At 40.6% G+C, this 21,462-nt stretch overlaps 1 protein-coding gene across 7 annotated transcripts in view; it reads left to right on the forward strand.

The window, feature by feature from the left end:
• The window catches only part of NRXN1 (neurexin 1), a 592,551-nt gene that overhangs the window by 351,488 nt on the left and 219,601 nt on the right, over window positions 1-21,462 (forward strand). Inside the window, exon 1 of one of the 7 annotated variants that reach the window (XM_026048053.1) lies at window positions 633-873. The exons of the other annotated variants lie outside the window; for them this stretch is intronic. Coding sequence (XP_025903838.1) covers window positions 633-873 — 241 coding nt within the window. Of the gene's footprint in view, window positions 1-632; window positions 874-21,462 lie in introns of those variants that run through there. 7 annotated transcript variants of the gene reach the window in all.

Genomic DNA, 21,462 nt, shown 5'->3' on the forward strand with positions numbered 1-21,462 from the left:
TTATTTATTTATTTTCCTCCCCCCTTCCCAGCTTCTTTCATAAGGGTGCACTGTTCTCGCTGAAAGCAACCTCGGCGGGCATCGGTGCCGGGAGCGCGAGCGCCGAGCTGGCCGGAGCCGCCTGAGCAGTGCCCAGCGCCGTGCGCGGGTGCGGGGGCGTGCGCGGGGCGTGCGCGCCGGGCGGGCGGGCTGGCAGCGCGCGGGCGCAGCGCTCCGCAGGCGAATGGAGGCAGGAGCAGGAGCAGCGCTCGGGTCCGCGCCCGCCTCGCTCGCTGGAGCGGCGTGCCCAGCGCTGCCGCTCGCCGGGGATGTGGCGTGACCCGCTGAGGCTGCGGGCACGCGCGGCGCTCGCGTAGCCGCCGCCGGCGCCGGGAGCCCTTCCCGGCCGGGACCGCTGGCTTCTCCCGCTCGGATCGCCTGGACATCCCGCAGCCCGCGCCGCCCCTGACTATGTCTCGGATTGCTCGGCGGAGAAGAAGACCTGGCGAGAAGGAGCCGCGCGCGCTTCCGCGGAGGGAGGCGAGGGCTGCCCTGGTGCGGTGAGGAGCCGCCGCCGCCCTGCCCAAACTTCGCCGCCTCCTCCGCGCCTGGGGCCGCCGCTGCGCCCGAGGAGCCGCGCCGGGCGGCCCGGCATGGGGGCTCCGCGCCGGGGCAGCCCCGGCCCCGGCGGCAGCAGCGGCAGCAGCAGCAGCGCCGGGGGGCGCCTGGCCCTGCTCTGGGTAGCGCCCCTCACCCTCAGCGGCCTCCTCGGCGCGGCGTGGGGCGCCTCCAGCCTGGGCACTCACCACATCCACCACTTCCACGGCAGCAGCAAGCACCACTCAGTGCCTATCGCTATCTACAGGTCACCGGCTTCCTTGCGAGGCGGACACGGTGGGTGCTCCCTGCGCGCCCCCCCTAGGGCTCCCCGGGACGGGGGGGGATGACAGGGGGTCCCGTCCCGCCGGGCCCCCCCCCTGCAGCCGCGGCGGGGCGGGCGGGCAGTGCCGGGTGGTGCCGCGCGGAGCCGCCGCGGAGCCGCCGCGGAGCCGCGGGCCAAGTTGCCGCCAGGTGCGGGCGGATGGGGCGCGGAGTTTTTGCGGAGCGGCGGGAGCCGCTTCCTCGCTCCCGCAGCGGCCCCGCTGCGGCTCCGCGCGCGGACAGCCGGTGCCGGAGCGGGGCCGAGCACTGCCTGCAGCAGCCCGAGAGTGCTCCCGAATCAAAGCCTCCCTTTGTCTCCGAGGGACGAGAAGAGAAAGCGATAAAGGAGAGAGAGGAGAGGGAAAAAAAAGAAAAAAGAACAACCCTTTGGCTTCTGATTAGATTACACAGCTTCATTCTTCTTCATTTTCTCATCTTGCCTTGCTTCATTTGCACGATCATGCGATGTCATTTACAAGCTTTGCAGAGTAACAGATCTCATGCTTAACCTTTGCATCGCTGTGCAGGATGACCCAGTTGCAGGCACGAGGCAGTTAGGTTTGACTGGGTTTTTCATTTTTGTTTTCCCCCATGATTAACAGTGCCAGCATCAGTGGGTAGGGTACTATTGTCTACCTGAAAATTGCCACTTTGTGCTAAATACGCTTCTATATGAAGCTGCTAGAAAAGCCAAAGTGCCCAGAAATTGCTGATCTTAAACATTTTATTCATTAACAAAAAGTTAGAAGTCTGTTTTAATTACTGAAAAAAGAATCAAAAAGGGGGAGAGGAGAAATTCAGGCCACCTCTCTCTTCTGTAGTGCATCGAGGCAGTGCGCGATCGCGAATGCTGCATGTACTGTACCATATGTGCTTATAGAGGAAAACCAAATGTGTGTGTGTGTGTGTGTATACAGATGCATTTTTCTTTGAATTACTGCATGCTTTGGGTTGTCATTTAGGGGCTTGTTAGTAATTTGAGAGCGGAGTAATGATGAGAAAATAGGGACCAGCTAGAATCCATAGGATGGGCTTTGAAATGACGCCTTTGGGCAGTTTTTGGAAAGCTCACCTTGGACACAGCCAAAGGCTGACAGTAGAAAGGGGCAGCTCTCGTACAAGCTCCTGTCTTGCTAAGAAAACAAATGATGAAGTGGCGGAGCTGCCACTTAAGAACTTCATAGGGAAGCCCAGGAGCCTCTCCAGAAGTAAAGTAGCTGATTTTACAAAATGAAGGATGATACGTGTCGTAAGAAGGCGTTTCAGAGTGTTTACTCAATAACTCTAAGCCTCTTTGCTTTTCCGTATTTATCGGAAACTCTGCCATTTGACAGTGTTTTAAGGTGTCTAATGCCGTTCATCGCTGATGTTTCAGAAGGAGCCTCCCCCTGGCTTCTCTGAGCTGACAGTGGCGTTTCTGCCCCTGGGTGGGCAGGGTTGGGCACTGCTCCCGTGTGGCACGTTGCTGGGCATCAGCCAGGGGTATTTGGGAGCACTTATCCTTAGCCCTGCACTTCCAGAGGGCCCCACCAGCTCAGCAGCGTGAGGGAGGGAGCCTCATGCTGCTCAGGCTGCCATGGACCATCCCGATGCTCGGGGTTTCTAAGAGTCGAAAGGAGCTTGTAGGGTCGGCAGGTTGGTCGTGCCCTGAACGTGCTGCCCGCCAGGACGGCGAGTCACAGGTGTCCGCGGAGGAGAAGCGGCCGATCTGCCCGAGCCATTCAGAAAACGTCACCGCAGCCCTCGGTGGGACGTCCCCAACGCCCTCCTCTAGCACTGGCACCACCTAGCACTGCTGCTGCCACCCTCTCAGATAATGCTTTCATTTTTTTTCCTTTTTTTTTTCTCCTGATTCTTTTTTTTTTTTTTCCTTCTTTAGCCAGCCCACTTTCAGCTAATAGTATAAGCCCAGCCAAGAGCCCAGCATGATTGGATTTTTTTTTCCACTTCTTCTGAAAAACCAAACCACAACGTTGCTGCTAACACTCTCGTTAGGTAATTTTGCTGGGATTTTGCTTAGGAATATGATCTCATGTGGCTTTAATTGCCAGTATTGTGCCTCCCAGAGACGAAAGCAGAATTTCAAATAAGCAATTAGCTCACCCTATTAGATAAAAAGTAGCTCAGCTTAGAAATACTTTTTTTTTTTGTATGTTGAAAGTAAAAATTAAACATCAAGCTTGACCAGAATGATTTTTAACTTAGTATATTGGCTCTCATTAAACTTGTGAAGGTGACGGATGGCTGTAGCAATGCAAAGTTTAATCACCGGAAGAGGCAAGACAATAACTTTCTAGGTCATGACACCAGTGACACAGAAATGGAGAAAAGTGAGAGAGCGATTAATGATGTTCCAGAATGTAAGTGCTCGGCTGCCCAGCACCTGCCTGTGGTCTCTGCAGTATTGGGGATATTTGATGATTTACGTGCTTATTGTGGTGTCCACCCCTCTTCTCCCCTCTCCCCCCCTACTCTTTTTTTTTTTTTTTTTTTTTTTTTTTTTTGAGTTGAAAATTTAGCAAAAAATAAAAAGGCCTTAAATTTTAAAAACATGAAGGGTCCATGGCATTTTACCTCCCCCTCCCTGCCAAAAAAAAAAAAAAAAAGAAAGAAAAAAAAAAGTGATTGCGTGATTACAACTTTCTCAGTAACTTCAAAAGAAGAAAGGTATGATTGCTGCACATGGAGAAAGTAGAAGGTTTAAAGTGTAGCCATTCAGAAATGGCTGTCACTTCTCATTGACTCATTCATCACCCTTCTTTCCGCAAAGAGATCTTTGGTCTGTCTTGGACTGGGCTTGAGTCATTTCATTGTCCTCAACTCTGCTTCAGCCACCAAATGACAAACAGGGCATGTCCATTTAATCTGGCCATTTTTTCTTCCGGTGCTTACGGAGCCGTGCCCAGGTGGTTGGTCTGATAAATATACATTGGTTGATGGCAAGGGATCTGTATCTGTATACTCCCAGGCAGGGCAGGAACAGCTGAGCGGTGTGTGTTGGACAGTGTGTCAGTCAAGGACCTGGACTAGAATGATGCCAGAAGGGATCTGAGCATTTGAGACCTGGGACATGGTATTGGGCAGGGCTTTAGAGTGGAAACTGTCTGAACGAAGGGAGTAGGATACTGGGGGCAGTGCTTGAGAAGGTGGGAGTTTGGGGTGGGAAGTATTGGGCAACTTCGTGGTGAAAAAGCAGAGGAATTTAAACTGTTGAGCAGAGGGCGTGAAAAAGTGCTTCCACAGCGAAGTTAGTTCCTAAGTAGGAAGAACAATTTGTGAAAAACAAAGGCTTTGAGAAAGAAACAAGAGCGGAGGTTTTGGAAGCACAAGCTTAGGTTCAGCACAGGGATTGTGTGTTCCCGTAGCACCTTCCCTCACTCTGTCTTTTCTAGACATGGGGCGTTGGAGCAGAGGCTCGCAGATGACCTCCTGCTTCTGATGCCTGCGTTGCCCTTGCAGTTGTGGTGGTTGTGTTGTGGGGAACGTTCTCGGCTTCTTCAGCTGACATAGCTCAGAGCGCTTCGTGTTTACACCAGCTGAGATATCTATATGCAGTGTCACTTCTTTCCTAACATATGTTTCCATTTGTGATTTTGCTTGATGTTATATGCTTTATAGATTTTCCAAATTCATCGTATTTGAGCATTACATCCACTCAGAAGTGAAAAGATGCCCAATCAAGTAGTTGGTTATCAAGCATGATAGCATGCTGTTCATCTGTTGGTAGTGCTCTTTTTAACTCTTTCTTTAGAGTCCAACATTTAGAGGGAGGTCTTTTCATGTCTCTCTTTGCACATGCCTTTGAAAACTGTCTAGAATTGAAAACTGTATAAACTATGGAACAACAGTAGTGCTGTGTAGATAAGCTGGCCCAACATCCATGTATATAGTGATTGTCCTTCTATTGTTGAAGTTCATGTGCACTGAATTCATCCAAATTATACCCATTCAAAAGACGCTTCTGTAACAGTCATCAGTTAGCAGCTACTGAAGTGTCATACTGTGGGCTGGATTGTGCAGCCCTCATTCAGTGAAGTCATCCATTGAACTCCACAGGAGTTTTCACTAAGGATGAATAGCAAGATCAGAATTTTAATACTGCAGTAAAATCATTTATACCACTATAATGAAAAATAAAAAAACTTTGCAAGATGTGTATGATGTATAGATGGCATTTTATTTGTGTAGGAAAACTGGAAGGAAAAACTTACTAGTGCAGGTGAAAATAATTATTTTTATTTTTTATGAGTTGGAGTTTCTATTCCTGCATATAGTGATAAATGTGCTTAGGGTTAGTGTAAGAGAAGTGGCATTTTCAGTTAGAATATGCTTACTGTGTTACAGAAGAGGATTATGTTTTGATTAAAACAACAAATGTAAATGTTTCCAGATGCTCAAGCTTTGTAAAGCAACATAGTATAAGATGTAGAAGTGAGACACGTCTCATCTTTAAATTTTTCATTGTTATTTTTAGAGAGGTCTTTTTATTCTCTTTTCAAATCTGTTTGTATAACTCTAAACTCTTTTCATTCACAAGCTTCCAAATATTCCCCAGCTCTCCTGTTCTGAGTACTTTCTATGCCTAAGTAGGGCATTTTCATATTTTAAGACTGTAATGCTTGGCAGCATTCTACACATGTCTTTAAATTATATAAATTTTATATCCCCTTTCAAAACTTCCAATATGTTCCATCAGTTATTTTCCACATCAATTGCCAAAGTATTAACATCAGTTGGAATAAAATGAATAACAAAGCAATTTCAGGCAGCATAGTAGTTAATTGGTTATGCAGTTAGATATGCATATTAGTAAATGTGGTTTCTATATTATTATTACTGTCAGTATGGGTTATCAAAGAGCCATATAGTCTTTGGTGATATTGTGGATAGTCTAGGGCACTTTAATCAAAAGAGGAATGTTGATGATAGATTTCTGATACTCATCTTTATACAAACCCTGGTGCCTTAGTACATGCACAGCTATTGATTGACTGTGGTGCTTTTACAAGAGCTAAATAAATAACAACACTCTTTTGTCACTTATCAGCAATAGCAGTTTTGCCTCAGTCTATCGCAGACCGCCTCAGTCTGTGTTCTTTTTAAATTTAAGACATGTTGTATTGTCTTTTAATCAAATGCTGTTTGAAATAAGTTATCAGAAGAAATTCATTTAGTATTCAATACAGAGTACTTCCTGCTGCTTCTAATTTTCAAAAATGGATTTTTACCGATAGCAAGAATTTGATTTGGCTTTAAAGATTTTTTTTTTTCCTTTCCATTTTTGTCCCCAGGAAAACTCTGTAGACAAAACTCTGATATGAGATTGCTATGCCCGGTGTGAGTAAGCGCAACTGATTCTACGGTCCTAATATTTTCCTCCAGGTTTCTCATACAGTTTCCTACTGCAGGATGACAGGCCAGATCATTGTATTACATTTTCAACAAACCACTTAGTTTAGTTTGCTTTAATTCATCTTTTGTCCTCTCCTTCATCATTGCTTGCAACAGTTCTTAACTTATTTGATTAACCAAAATGACTAACCTCTTTCTTGTCTTTCTCCTGTATCAGTTAATTTATCTCTACGTTATTAACTCTTATGTCCTCAGGTCTGCTAGAGAATTTATATCAAATCTTTCTAAGCTAACAACTTCCATTCTAGTTTGTAAATACAGTGTAGGCCGAGCTGATAGATCTTGCTGTGATAATAAGTTGACTTGTGAACATAGCTGTGATTTTAACTAGAATGGAACAGTCTGGTTTGATGAAAGAAAGTGTTCTATAACTAATGACACTCTTCCATAAGCAACAAACATAAATAGGAGGCTGTGTTTTTTATCCCTGTAGATAGTTCTTTTCTTTCTTAAGTAATATGATGTCTGAAGGTAATTTTCATGCGACTCTCATATCTTTACATACACCTATATGCATGTGTACGTACACACCCATCCCAGAGATTTCCTTATAGTAAAATTGCTCCAGGGTGCTAAGCTGAAAATGAGAACAATTTTCCAACAGCTAGAAATCTTACAAAGCATTCAGTGGCAATATTCATTTGCTGCAGGTATAATTGGTCAGAACAATATAGTTAATCATTCACCTCCTCCTTAATTGGCCAGAAAAAGAAAAGAGCCAGGGCAAACAAAATGGGCAGGGAGGAGTAGGGCTGCTGAACGCGGTGGGTGCTTGGAGCTGGGCTGCCAGGGGGAACGTGCCGCTTAGGAGGAGACTCAGTCTCCACTGGGGCCGTAGAAAGCTGCAGGGACTCGTTCCTTACTTCTGTAAGCACTAAACTGCTTCCATAAGCACTCAACTTTCCAAATCCAGAGACCAGGTAAAGGGTGCAGTAGGCTGTCACACTGTACGTAGATACGGAGCCAGAAAGCTTTGTCATGCCTGGGGTTTGATTGATAGGAGTAGTGTACGAGTGCAGTAGATAGGTCCTGTCCGTGGTCCTGCGTCTCCTAAGGCAAGACTGCAGCTGCCGCAGGGCCTGTGCGCCCGGAGAGGGAGTTGCCGTCGCTGGGGCACACGTTGCACCTCACCGTTCCCTTGGTGCGTTTAATGTCACACCCGTGAGGTGAGCCGGTCACTTGGCTGTCGGGGTTGTTGTTCACGTGTGGAACAGGGAAGCTTTTGTGCTAAGATACCACTGCTGTGACACCTGAGGTGGGACCTTGTCTGACCATCTGTTTTCTCCACCTTTAGGATAATCTTGACTGCTTGGCTGTCTGGATACTTACATTAAAATGCAAGTGTTCCATGTTGCCATTCCTGCACGTAGGGTTTCTTGTTTTTCTCTTTTGTTTGTTTGCTTTTTGCTTGAAGCTGCACTGTTCCTTTTGTTTGGGAAGAGAGAGGAGTAGAAGGGTTTGTGGGAAAAGATGATTCTAACTCTTCTGTTTTGTTGTTGTGAAAATGTAGTAATGACACAGTGGCATTTCCTTCTTTTAAATACCTAGATAGATAGGTCCTAGAGAGCTGGGTGTTTAAATTTGGAGAGACTAATGGCTCGGCAATGAAAGATTTGCTCAGATGTCTACTCAGAAATCATCTAAGTGTTAACTCTTTCTTTAGGTTTTATTACAGCTATACTTGAAAAAAATATATGATTCTAAAGCAAGTTAAACAGTTTGTAAAACAGCTAATGTTTCTCTAGATATTGCCTACTTCATTAAATAGCTTACCTACAATTGTAAAATCGAGGATGAAAGGAAATGGTAGAGACCAGTGGGTGACTAGCCCTGAAGAGACTTGCAAAAAGCCTGAAGAACCTTCTTTTTCTTCTGGAGAGGTCACAGGTAGTGTTACCCGGTCAAACATGCATTGCTGAATTGTTGGACTTGGTTGACTTTTCAATAATTACAGCTCTAGGGGCCTGGGAAGGAGGTGGAAAGGGGTGGGGAGGAGCAGCCATGGGCATGACTCCTCCTCACTGATCGGTGGAGGCAAGGAGATAGGGAGCAAGCATGGGCTAACAAAGCACTGTGTGTGATTGTTGGCCTGGGCCCAACTTGCGCTTTCTGAGGTCAAGCAGAAAATTCCCACTATGTGTTGCAATCTCTTGTGCCTGTGTTGGATCTGATGTCCCTCCTGTAGACTCCCCTTAGGATGTGTTCCTCTTCCACAAATACAGTACTTATTTAAGGGAAGAATAGAACATTGCAAATAATAATGCAAGGACATGTATTTTTAATGTGCTGCCACAGATTTGATACAGTTAATAGATATGTTCAGTTTATTTCACACAAGAGTTAGGAGGGAGCTTGCAGTGAAAATAATGAATTGCCGTATTTATGGAAAACATATGAGCATGAATTGAATCACAAAGTTATTTTAGGTTTGGGTAGTCAGTGCCCACAGAGAGGGGCTTAGGAGTTGTGACAAAACAACAGATGGGAGATTAGCCCCTTTGGCTGTGTCTAAATGGTTGCCTCCTAAAGTGCTGACACCCCCAGTTGCTGAGAACGTGTTACAGCTCCTTCCAGTCCCCTCCTTCCAGCTCGTGTCCTCTCCAGCCTGGCATGTGCTTGCACACAGAGCTTGCCTTGTCTTGGGTACACCTGGGACATGCATCCAACCTTGACATTGGGAATGGTGCTCAACTAGTGCTGTGGGTAATTCCATAGAGTGAGAAACGCTGTGTGAATCCCCATCTTCCCAAACAACTCTCACTACTTTTGTATCTGATAGCGTGTAATTGCTGTAATATCAAGGGAGGTTAAATAAAACATGATTTGGGCAAGAGAAGTGGGGGAGAAACCCACTGTTATTTTATTGCCTGGGAAATTTCACTTAACAGTCAATTGCAGTAGTATGACTGCTCACTTCATGCCCTATCAATTAGAAGACTTTATTTTTTAAGTACCTTGTTTGAGAAGCATGTGCAATGTGCTTTCCTTAGAAATGGTTGGCTTGAATGTATTATATATTAGATTATGGAGGCCAAATACTCATTTCTACCCTGCTGCCTGCTTCTAACAGAAAGCCAGTCATTCATTCAAGATCGAAGGCAGAGCTTTTTTTTGAAGCTAATTTTTAACTTCCGCAGGAATTTTCTTGCATTACCCCATAAAGTTTGCTTTTCTTCGCTCAGCACAATTTCATAGCCTTAGCTGATAATGTCTGACATGAGTATAATAAAATCCACTGTACAGCATTTGTAGGGAGAAGTTAATGAAGAACGAATGGTAGCACAATTATTTTCAACAACAGTAGCAACAAACATTTCAGAGTAAGAGGTTTGAATTTCTTAGTGAGCAAGGCATTGTCAAACTGTGTTGTTAAACATGCAGATAAGAGGAATTGTTGGTCCATTAGTAAGGATAGTGGTCTGTAAATATCTCGTTCAGACACTTATATTGCAGTTTCTGGTTGTCTATGGCTTGATGAGTTGGATGATTAGCTTAGGATACCATTTTTGGAAAAAAAAAACATTGTGTCAGGAAGACGATGGTAAGGAGGTGGTAAAGAAATTCTGAGAACAGACTTGGATTTCTCAGAATTTGGACATTGTTTCTTACTTGGTGCTTTACAGTTTACCTTAAATAAAAATGCAGATTGGACAGGAACGCACAGGAGCATAATTCCAAAAAGGCTGAGGTCAGCAAAGAGAAATAACTATACGGGGAAAACCATGATCCATCTGTTAGATGTTAGATCTATAGAGGCATTAACTTTAGATACAGAGGCAGTTATTAACACTGATATAAATTGCAAGTGACTCAACTGAGGACTGCTCAGATCCTATCTACTCATTGTTCTCGTAGGAAAAAATTCACCTGTCAGAGGGCTTATGTCTTAGAGTTTGAGAAGGTGGGGTTTAGGTGTAATCTGTGTAGCTCATACTGCTTTATCTGGCCCTCTGACTAGGGCACATTTCACTCAACTTCATTACAAGATCACCGCTGTAGAAATGGCATAGGCTTATCTTAAGCTGTTGGGAGACAGCTTGAGTAAATAAATATGTTAGGATTTTGCAAAAAAACCCTTATTTGTTCCAAGTCCATAACTTGATCTCCAGTAGCTATTTGCTAATCACTCTCCTCTTTTTTATTATTATTTTTTACATTTTTTGTATTTAATTATTTGAATAGGAAGAAGACCTAAAAAAATCTACATGTAATGTAGGAGTAAATTTCCATATGTAAATCGTTAGTGTGTAGTGTTACTTTTGTCTTTTGTAGAGGTCAGTTTATTGCCAAATTATAGTTTCAAAAAAAGGAAATCTGAGGGAAAATAAGGAGCGGTCATTATTGCCAGATAATATTTTGTATAATTTTTAGATATGATGAGTTCAGGATTGCTAAAAGACTGTTTTTAATTCTCAATTGAAAAAAAAAAGTGGCCTGCATTAACCCTTGTCATGTAGAAGGTACTGGTATCTCTCTGGTGCTCTAGCACATCCCCACAATGCACTTGCCTGGAAAGTTTTACAGAGGGGAACAGCTTTTATAGCATACCTGTACCCCTTTTACAGAGGGGAACAGCATTTTAAAGCTTAACGGAGGGGAACCAAGGCATAGTAAGTCAGCTTCCCATTTGCATTTTCACTTGCATGAATTGAAGATGACAAATAGCAATTTGACAATTTGTGGAGTTGGACTAGATGACCTCTGAGATCCCTTCCAACCTTAAGCATTCTATGATTCTATGAATCAGATGGGGCATCTGGAGATAGGGCATCTGGAAGCTCCCCATGTCTTTCTTGGGCCCTAGTCCCGCATGCAAGAAGCATCTCTGGAGCATGGCCAGCCTGTGTAGCACTCGGTTGTCCATTGGCACAGCGCTGCGCAGAGTCCATGCTGGTTTAGCTTATGCCATGACTCCATCCTTGCTCCACAACCGCTTCACTGGCTCGTACTGCTCTTGCAGCTCCGTGTCACACACAGACCAACACAGCAGGGATTAAGGATTTTTCTGTTCAATCCTTGCTCATGCTTGTTAGTAGATAGCCATCCATCTGGCTTATCTGAGGAGTGTGCAGCCTCACCTAGCTAAATGTTGGACTGCACCTGGCTGTAAGGTCACTCAGCAACCTGAAATGGGAATGGGGATTAAACAAGGACCTCTGGAGTTGTGCAGTGTCATTCATTGCTCTGGTATTGTGTTAATACTCAGACCCATCAGGACCATTAAACCGATGTATTAGTTAGTGAACAAATCCTTCCTTCAGCATCAAGGTCATATTGTGGAATTAATAGAACTAATTTGTGGAAAAAAGGACAATGCAAAGAAGTGGAGGAGGGAAGAAAGAATGGGAAGATGGATGAAGCAGACAGAGTACACAGAGAGAGAGAGGAAATAAAAAGATATATATTTTTTAATTTTCTCCCTGACGGATTTTTTTTTAAGGAACTGTTTTCTCAGTTATTTGATTTGATTTTATAGGTGTATTGAAATTGTTTTAGATGTAGAAAGGCCAAAAATACTAATCTTTTTATATTCCAGTGCACTAAACTTAGAGCTGCCGTGCCTTCACAAATAAGGTTTACCTGTCTTTTGATATAAGTCAAGTCTTTTCAAATTTCCTGTCAGCACTTAAATTTTTGGGGCCATATGGGGGACAGTTCCTTTAAATCTTGTCTTCTATATGTTTTGTAGTTCCAATTGCTTGTGGTATCTGATGTCTATTAAGTGAGAAGGGCAGTCATAATGCATTGAGTCCAGATTTGAACTGGTGGATTCACATCATGTCATTTTGTTTTACAGATATTACTTGCCATTTAAATGTTACTTCTACATATAATCGCTGTGGATGTTTGAATCTTGGAGTCAGAACACTAGATGTTTTCTCTCTTTTCCAGAAGTGAATGTGAAAAAAATGAGGATTTTACACAATGAAAACACATCTAGCTATGTTTGAAAGGAGTAGTTGCTTTCAAATGTTGCTTTTAGACTGTTAAGATTTTTATTTCCCTTAGCTTTAGAACTAGCAGTTTATTAGAATGATTTTCTCAATTAGTGAGAATGACTAGGACAGCACTTTACTGTTGCAATGGGTTTGTGTGATTTATTGTGCTTTATGCCACTAGATGTGAAGAGCCAACAGTTACAGTGTGGAAGTCAGCATTATGTTTCTTTCATAATTTCATGGATTTTTGAGTATGTATGTAACGTGTGGCTTTTGTTTCTTGTCTTAGCTGGTATTTTATTTGTTTGTGTTATGGTAGTGTCTACAGGTTTCAGTCAGAGGTTGTGAGCTCCTCGTTCTAAGCAGCTGGATTGAATAGAGAAAGACAAGAAAGCCAAAGAAATAATCGCTCTCTGCTGCTGACAGCACTCTCCAGGGTAGATTTCAAAATAACTCAAGAGCTGTGTAAAATTAATAAGCTCTTCCTCATGCACTGAAATCCTATTTCATATTGCACTGGCATGAGGGATCTCCGTACGGCCGAGAGGATGCAAATAAGATCTGCTGGAGGGGGAGGTTGAAGACTCGGTCCAGAATTTAGTCCAGCAGTCACTGGGTGCACTAAAATTGTGTGTAAAAGTGAATTCTAAGGAATGATCCGCTGCAAAATCTCTTTGTCAGTGAAGCTAGATTAGTTAGAGCAAAGTTTATTGGGCATAAAATTGGAACCAGCATCCTTTTGTTTCTTCAGCATCTTTATAATTTTCTTCACCAACAGCAGAAACAGATGAGAAATCAGAGGTCCTCACTTATTAAATAGGGAGTTAGAGTTAAGATTTAGTAGCTTTAGTAACTTATTGCAATCCTGGGTCATTTTCTATGCTGTGTTGTGGGGGCTCAGTCACTTGGACTCCAGAGTTGTAGTGCCACATTAATTGTTTTATTTTGTTACAGTCTTTTAAAATTGCTCTTTTCCCACATATATCCCACACATAAACTCAGTAGGAAAAAAAAAATGTATCACACTGAATTATAATTAGACAAAAGAAGAAAAATCATTATCTACTCTGTCATGGAGAAAACTGAAATAATAAATACTTGCAGCACTTTTTACTGCTATCATAAATACTTATTCAGCACCTGTCCTTAAGCTCAATTTATTACATCACATTTACTTAAATGTGTTTATGAAATGACCTTCCTGCACACACAAATTTTATCAAATTTTAGGCTCCTTCATTAGTGGTACTACTGTTTCTTCTTTTTTCTTAATGTGTCACAGTTTGTCATTCTTCTAATTCAGTTCTGAAATAAAGATATTCTTAGATCTTCATAACTAAGGCTGCTCTTCTTACTACAGCATATCTATTTTTCTTGCTATCTTATAGATTGAATTAAGATTTAATAGTGATGTGTTTCCTAATAAACACAGCTAAAGGACAGCATCTTCCATTATCTTAAGAAATGCCTCTATTGCATCTTCATCAGAGGCCATTAAACATTCTTGGGCAGTCACTTAGCAATATATAAAATGTTTCTTGTCTTTGGCTCCAGCGAAGACATCAATCCAAATAGTCTAGATTATATTGTATAACTGTCAAGGAGTTAAATATGTGCCATGAAGGTGCAATAGTTAAAATTTACTGGTATGTGTCTAATGTTTATAGATAACCCTTTTAAAGAAGTCAGGATGTGCTGTCGTGTTCAACCATTCTGTCTTAATTCCGGGTTGTATTTTCTCTGTGTTTTCCTTTTACTGTTAATTGGCCAAAGACACTGTAGAACATTTACTTTGCAGTCTTGTATTTTTAATTACCTAGTAAAGTGTATTAAATTCTGTTAAGGGTAAAGCAGATAACAGTTTCTCAGTAAGTGCATGCCTCAGTAGTGTCACAGGAAATGGAAATCAAGTTTATAGCAGTTTTGAAAGGAGGGAACTCCCCAATTCCCTGCTTTTCTTTGCATTTCAAGTTTTGGTCTTTGGGTAGTGCTGTCACTGGCACTCAGTGTGGTTTGTCCTGATAGACGCAGATTCTGTCATCTAGTCCTATGGATACTTCAGTGATGAAATGAAAATAAATTAATTGATAAGTAGTATTTATCACAGGAGGAAAGTCCTGCAGGCTGGAGCTGTCCCTTTAATCTGGATGTGTTCTGCAGTGTTTTGTGGGCTTTACAGGGAGATTGCCTGTTCAACTTGATGTCTATATTCCTTGTTAAGTGTTTGTGCTGTCAGATGTTTAGAGGACATGGGATCTTCCAGATGTCTGGGAGAATTATCTAATCAAAGGTGTGATGGAACTCTTGGATAAAATTTGATCTTCATTGTCATAAACTCCAAAACCAAGCGAACATTAAAGAGAGTTAGTTCACTGACACGCTAGCTTTCCACTGGACCAGGATCTCCCATGGGGAACTACTGTGGGGAGCTAATGTGTCATTTAAGACATGGTCATTCCTGTTAGTTTAAGAGAGCAGACCAAGAGACCTCATCGTAGCTGAACTCATGTTAATGTTCCTGTGAATCACACGCAATGATGGTCTTTAGTGAATAAAACCCGTATATGGTAAATTCTCATGCGAAGGTAGTCAGATGAATTACTCGTGAAGTGAAAGGTACACATTTGGAAATCTTATCCAGGTATTTTAGCAATTTAAAAGATGTCATTTTATTTGCTGAGTATTTCTTAAATGTTCCATTAAATTGAAGACTCTCTATATAAATGCTAATTTAATTAAAATGTCTTTGTATTTTAAATATAAATGAAAACAACAGCTAGAAGCCTTGTGAAAAGTTCGTATGGATCTCTACTTAACTCATGCATAATTTTCCTTATCTTCTGTAGCTATGTCTTTCTTTTTATTTAAATGAGAAATAGGCAGGAACATTTCCTGTCTTTTTTCTTTTAAGGTTTCTTGTACCAGAATATATTTGACAGGCCACTTTTGCTTTCAGAATTAAAATTTCCACTGCAAATGTTTAGCAAGAATAATAAAACGCTAGTTTTTAACTTGGTAGGCATGATGGTGATACTAGTTGGCATCTAGCTGTCCCATATACTAGTTCATGCATGTGAAACAAAATGATTATACTTAAAGGTTTTGGTCATTTCCTAGCTCCAAGCAGAGGCAATTACTTTAAATTTAAAACAGTTATGTATATATTTTTCTTTTATCTTTTTTTTTTTTTTAAATGGGAAAAGAACATAATGATTTCCTTGCTATGTGCATGTGTCTTTCTAAAAATACGTATGTAAGGACCAAATGAGTATTTTTCAGGTGTCGTAAATATGCTGGGTAGGGAACCCTAAAGCAAAGCAGAGATTGCAGAATGGGATGGAATTCCTGATTCAGGGAACTGACTGCACATACCAGATATACTATATTTTTCATCAATATTATTGCCTTTTTGTATGAGATCCCTTCATCTGTTTGCAGCCTCAGTTTTGGCATCTGGTGGGCTGGGTTCAACATTATGGCCCTTTGAAGGGAGATAGTTTTTAGCCATACGTTTCCACTTACATATACACACATATATATTTTCATTATAATAAGATATTATAAGCTTTAAGAAAATGCTGCTGCTATGCATTTTGCCTGTTGTTTGTTAAAGCACAACAGCTTGATGTAGCTATTTCAGTGAAATGTTCAGTGAACTAGAGTGTAATCTTGTGTATCTAAATTAGGCTGTATTTACCTACAATTAAAAGTTATAAGCTATTTTGTAAAGTTCACAGGTAAGCAGGAATATTCTGTAATTGTTAGTTGAAAAGAGTACACGTAGTACTCTCAGATCAGGTACTTGAAACTTTCAGTCCTTCGCTGCTATTGAAATATTCCAAAACCGAAAGGTCACTGAGGGTGTCATCTTTTCTTCAGAAATTGTAGTTTCAAATTTAAGTGTATGGTGAGAAACTCTCATTTCCAATTGGAAAAAACACATTTTACCTATAATCAGTAAGCAGAATGAAGCTAGAATGTGAATCTAGTTAATGATGTTTGATATCCCCATCTTTTAGTGACCCATGGTAGGGATGATCTGACTGCTCTGTTCATAGAATTCCCATTGATACAGAGACACGTGTGAGGCAGTAAGCAGAAGTTAGATCCAGATCTCCTGTGGGTGAATTGACTAGAGGTAAACCACCAATTACAGCCAGAGTAAATAGCAATAGTGACAAACTATTGATTATTTGTGGAATAGAAAGAAAGAATCATCCTTGTTTATGCATAAGCAGAGGTGCTGCCGTTGCCTTGTGCACTGTGGTCAGGAGGACCTTTTCATCCCTGTTCCCTGGCTCAGGACATTGTGAAGTATCTGTTTGACCTTTATATATATATGTATGTATGTATATGTATATATATATATATATGTATGTATATGTGTGTATATGTATGTTCATATGTATATATGTATGTATATGTATGTATATATACACACTTTATATACTTTATATATATATATATTTGCTCCTGCTTCTATTAACAATCAACTTAGATTGTCATGGGTATTTAACACAGGTCCATAGGCACTGACTATATAAAAGAGAAGTAGTCCTGATATTAATTTAACAGAAGAAGCATGGAAATGTTGCCTGTGCACATTTTTAAGGCTAATTGCCATGCCAGGGTCAGAAAAAGTGATTTTTCTACCTCAGGTAAGGATGGAAGATGCTGTTTTCAGTTTCCCTAATCAAGACAAATACAACTGACTGTTGCCATGCACCATATATTTTCCACTTTATACTAATGGATGCAGAGCTGCCACCTGCTCTGTCAGGACTTCCAGCTAATTGGAATAAGTTATGCGTGTTCCAGTTACTCTTATGATCTATAAAAGGCCGCTTTGTCCTGAACTAGGTAATAATTTTTGATAGATTTCCTTATGGCAGCAGATACTGCTGTACGTGGGTGAGGACTGTTGATTTTCACAAGCACAGGTGTTCTCTGCACAGACGAAGGCTTTGCAGAAGCCTTTGCTTTGGAGCAGGAATTCATAGAGTTCAGGCTATGGCTGCTGCTTGGTGTAGGTGATGTGACCCAAATCCAAGTGTAGTAATCCGGAATGAGACATGGAGGAAATGAGTAGGACTGTATCATCTCTTGCCATCTCTACTCAAGATATAGCCACTAAAATCAGAAATATTGTGCTTTTTAGGAAAATTACTTGTTTTTGTAATAGAGCATAGTTGGTAGCCTGATGTTTGCAATCTTCAAAGATTCATTTAAAAATCTATGGGACTGCCAGGGCACTGCTGGCACAACTTTTTAAGTATTTTTCCCGCTATTATGTGCTGTATTGTTATGAAAAGCATTGGACTCCTAGATTTTAGTCAGTGTCTGAAACTTGGGATTGCAGATCTGGCATGGCAGATTGCATGGCAAACTATTTGGAACAATTTATTTCTTTCTCTCCTTTTCCTCACAAGCTCTTCCAACCTGCGTTTTTCAGGTGAGATGGTAGGTGAGAGTGGAAATATCCTCAACCTCGAGGCTAGTTTTTATTTAAGAAAATGGTTGCTAATTTTAGCAACCATTTAGCAACCATTTTTGGTTGCTAATTTTAAAGAAGAAAAATGAATAGTATTATATGCTCATGCGATTCGCAAAAATACAAGAAGATGGGAATACATATTTTACAACAAAAAGTATAATCATTTAACACTTATCATGGTAGCAATAAGAAAAAAAATGTAACATTACACTGGATAAAAAATGGTGATTTTTTGTATTATGAATCTCATCACTACCCTTCTATCTCAACGTTGTGACTGTTGATACCGTGAGGTGTTGATGTATGAGGGCTAAATAGTGAGGGGAACCTTCTGAACGCCATCATCAGCCTTAGAGGCTGCTTGCATCTTCTAGAAAACTTCTGTGGGAAATGGTAGTAAATATATTTAATTCTTGTTTTGGGCATTTTCATTAGTTCATTGGAAGACTGTTTGTAAAATTGATATTTTTGTAAAACATGCAGGTTCCTTCTGCTTACTGTACTCTTGTGCGTACTTAATAACTCCAGCTTTATGTACAGGCACATATGAAATGTGTAGAATGTCAAAAATGAACAAGCTTATGTATTACATGAACCTAATTATTTTATAAAACATAGGAAAATTAGTACATTTACACCTGTGAATTCAGTGAATGTATTGAATGACATGAATAGGTTTGCGAAACAGCCTTGTTGATTCAAAAATAACCACATAAATATAAACACAGTATATATGTTCTTTTCTCTTTTCCAACATAAACAGTTCCTAGTGGCTTATTGTGAAACTATAAATTCAACTGAATATTGCTTAGTGCTTTACTAGGTACTTGTTGTTTGCAAACTTGATAGAAATAGAAAAATTCTCTTAAGGAACTAGAAAATTAAGTGCATAAATCATATACACAAAATTACTGTAGTTAATTAGTTGCTAGTCCAAATGGCCTCTGCTTTTTGGTGCAGTAGGTTTTGTCACATATAACTGTCAGTAGAAATGCGATTGAGCCTGTAATTGACAAAGCAGAATCTTGACTAGTCAATTAATCATTTTCCTTTAAGTGCTTATTAATCAAAGCCTTCAAAATTTTTAAGAGTGAAGGATCTAAAACCTGCCCTTTGTCTTTGATCATCTCTCAAAATTGTAATTAAAATCATCTAAAGGTAGTAGTGTTTTTTTTGTACTAAAAGTAATCCACCAAAATGGAGGAATCTAGAGATGAATTAATCACTGCTGTTGCATGGAGCAGAGACTCAGAAGACAGAGAGATACAAAGTCTCACTTTATGCTGAAACCCCACAAAAATTCAGAGTGAGGTGTGGAAGGGTCTTCCATCCAGCTTTCTATTTCCAAAGGCTATTTAAGGCCTTTTTTCCTCCTTGGAGGAGATAGGAAATAAGGGTTAAGAAAGAAATATAAAATACTTAGATTCTTTCTTCTCTTTCTCCACCTTCCCCTCTGCAACTCTAGAAGAACTCACAGTGGTGGGCTAAGTCACCAAAGATTCTTCACCTCATTGCTTGAATTAGAAAAACTTTGAGGTAAAATTGAGGTTATTGTAATAGGTTATTGTCATATGAATATCTCATCAATTATATTATTTTCTACTTTATTCCAGACTGCTGTGTTTTGTACCTTTTCTCACTTCTTCAATACTTTGCAGTTCTTGCTTTCAAGTGATAGTCCTTTTCAGCACCAATTTGCTGACAGTTGCCCTAGAAATAGCTTTGGCCCAAGAAATTATTGCTGTCTGAGGGAAAGGTGGCCTTTTTCCACACAAGACCCTACGGCTTATGACTATCAAAAGATTCATTCATTTAATTCAGATTCCATGATTCATAATTCTAATGAGATCCGCGTTATTCATGTAGTTACTCATAGATTATTCTGCTCTTGTCAACGTGTGGAAACACTGGACTATGATACTTGCTTTTGAAGAACGCTTGCAGAAATCGCTTCCCCTGAAGACATGTATTTCACATCCAACTGTTTACCTCCCTTGTTTGCTTTGTTAATGTGTGCTGTGGAGCCCAGCAATGTAAGGAGTGTAAAAATCCAGCTTTGATAATATGTATTTAAGAAGCACTCTAATCCTGAGTAACACTTTGTCTTGCTCATTTTTGTCACCTGTAATTTTATACAAGAAAGGGACCTATCACTCCATATATACTGAGAGAACATCAAAGTTATGATGATTCATATATTGCAACTCTACTGTAATAGAGCAGGAACCATACATAGACCGAAGTAATATGGTATGAAATAAAGTGGTGCAGGACAAGAACCGACAGTTGTATTACATTATTCAGTGGAATAGAAACTAAAACTGCTGCAGGGGAATGAATACATGGTACATAATATGGACCAATATATCATGTAGATCATTTAATATATTGAAAAACTGATTCCTAATGCACTATTGAAATGGGATATATAATGTATTCAGTAGAAAGAAATTTCATTCAATCCTCCTGCCTTAGACAGGGACATAATGGAGTATGTTGTTGTGCTAAGGAGTAGCTGACCTGGCCTCTGTACAGGGAAAAGGAGAAGAATACATAAATAAGCTGTTTCATAAAAAGACTACATGACTAAGAAATGTGGCTTGCCTAAGTAGTAGCTTCAGGGTCAAATCAATCTTGCACACAATCAAAGAATATAGAATTTTTTCTCTGAGTTATGTAAACCAGCATCATTGTATTTAAGAAAGATTTAAACTATGTATAGGAGACTTTGCTTTGTGTGCCATGAATGTTCAGTCAACAGAAAAGTTTTAAATTACTGTAGGCTTTATTTTTTCCCTCCTGGTGGTTCTATGGGTCACCTAGCTTCAGACAGATGTCTGCCCACATCTCAGATCCAATTAGTTTTTTAAACTGCTAAGTAGTATCACTTCATGCCTCCTCATTGGTTTATAATCGGAATTAAAACTAATTAAGAACACACCTTTCTTTGCAAAAGAAGTCAGAAGTAAGATCTCATGGAGTCACTTAACAATCCAACTAAAACGTCGTGCTTGCTCAAACTGGAAAAAGTCCCTCTAAGGATTATTAAATGCCTTTTACAGGTGTGAAAAAAAAATCTCATGTTGTTCACAAATACATCCACAAAGAATTTTCACACTTCTATAAAACCTGTTGCTTAACTGGGGAGAAGTCTTGTTTCTTAATGTAGGTGACTGAATGCTTCAGGAGACGCATCTCCCCTGAGGCACTCATTTTGAATGCCAGCCTATTTAATGTATTCTGTAGCAAAAGTGGTGCAGCTTATAAAAAGAACATTAAAGCATATTTATACTCTGCAAATTGGCTAGGGATTGTACTATCAGCAAGTATAGTTTTTTTAGCTATTATTTTCCACTCATTAGTTGTGTGGATGCGTTCACTGTAGAAGAGTTTAATTTGTGGCATGTATTTTGGGTGTCTTATGGAGAGAGAAGGCTGGTTAACCAGCTGGATATAACTCTCAATGGAAATTCTTTAAGTTCTTTAAAAAAACACTGATTGGTTGTGACACAAGCTAAGAGAGATGGCCTTTTTGATCCAACAGTGCATGTTTTCTTGCATAGGGATAGATAAAATGGAGCAAGAATTTCAGGAGTAGCATTTGGGTATACCACAGCGCGGGCTCAGAAAAGGAGCCATTTAAACTAGGCACACAAAATATTTTGCAATTGTTAGCTAGAATATTTTGCAGTTGTTAGCTAGCGCTGAATTATACAA

This window comes from Nothoprocta perdicaria, unplaced genomic scaffold, assembly GCF_003342845.1.
Source record: "Nothoprocta perdicaria isolate Ctin4 unplaced genomic scaffold, notPer1 scaffold_51, whole genome shotgun sequence".
Classification (NCBI taxonomy): Eukaryota; Metazoa; Chordata; class Aves; order Tinamiformes; family Tinamidae; genus Nothoprocta; species Nothoprocta perdicaria.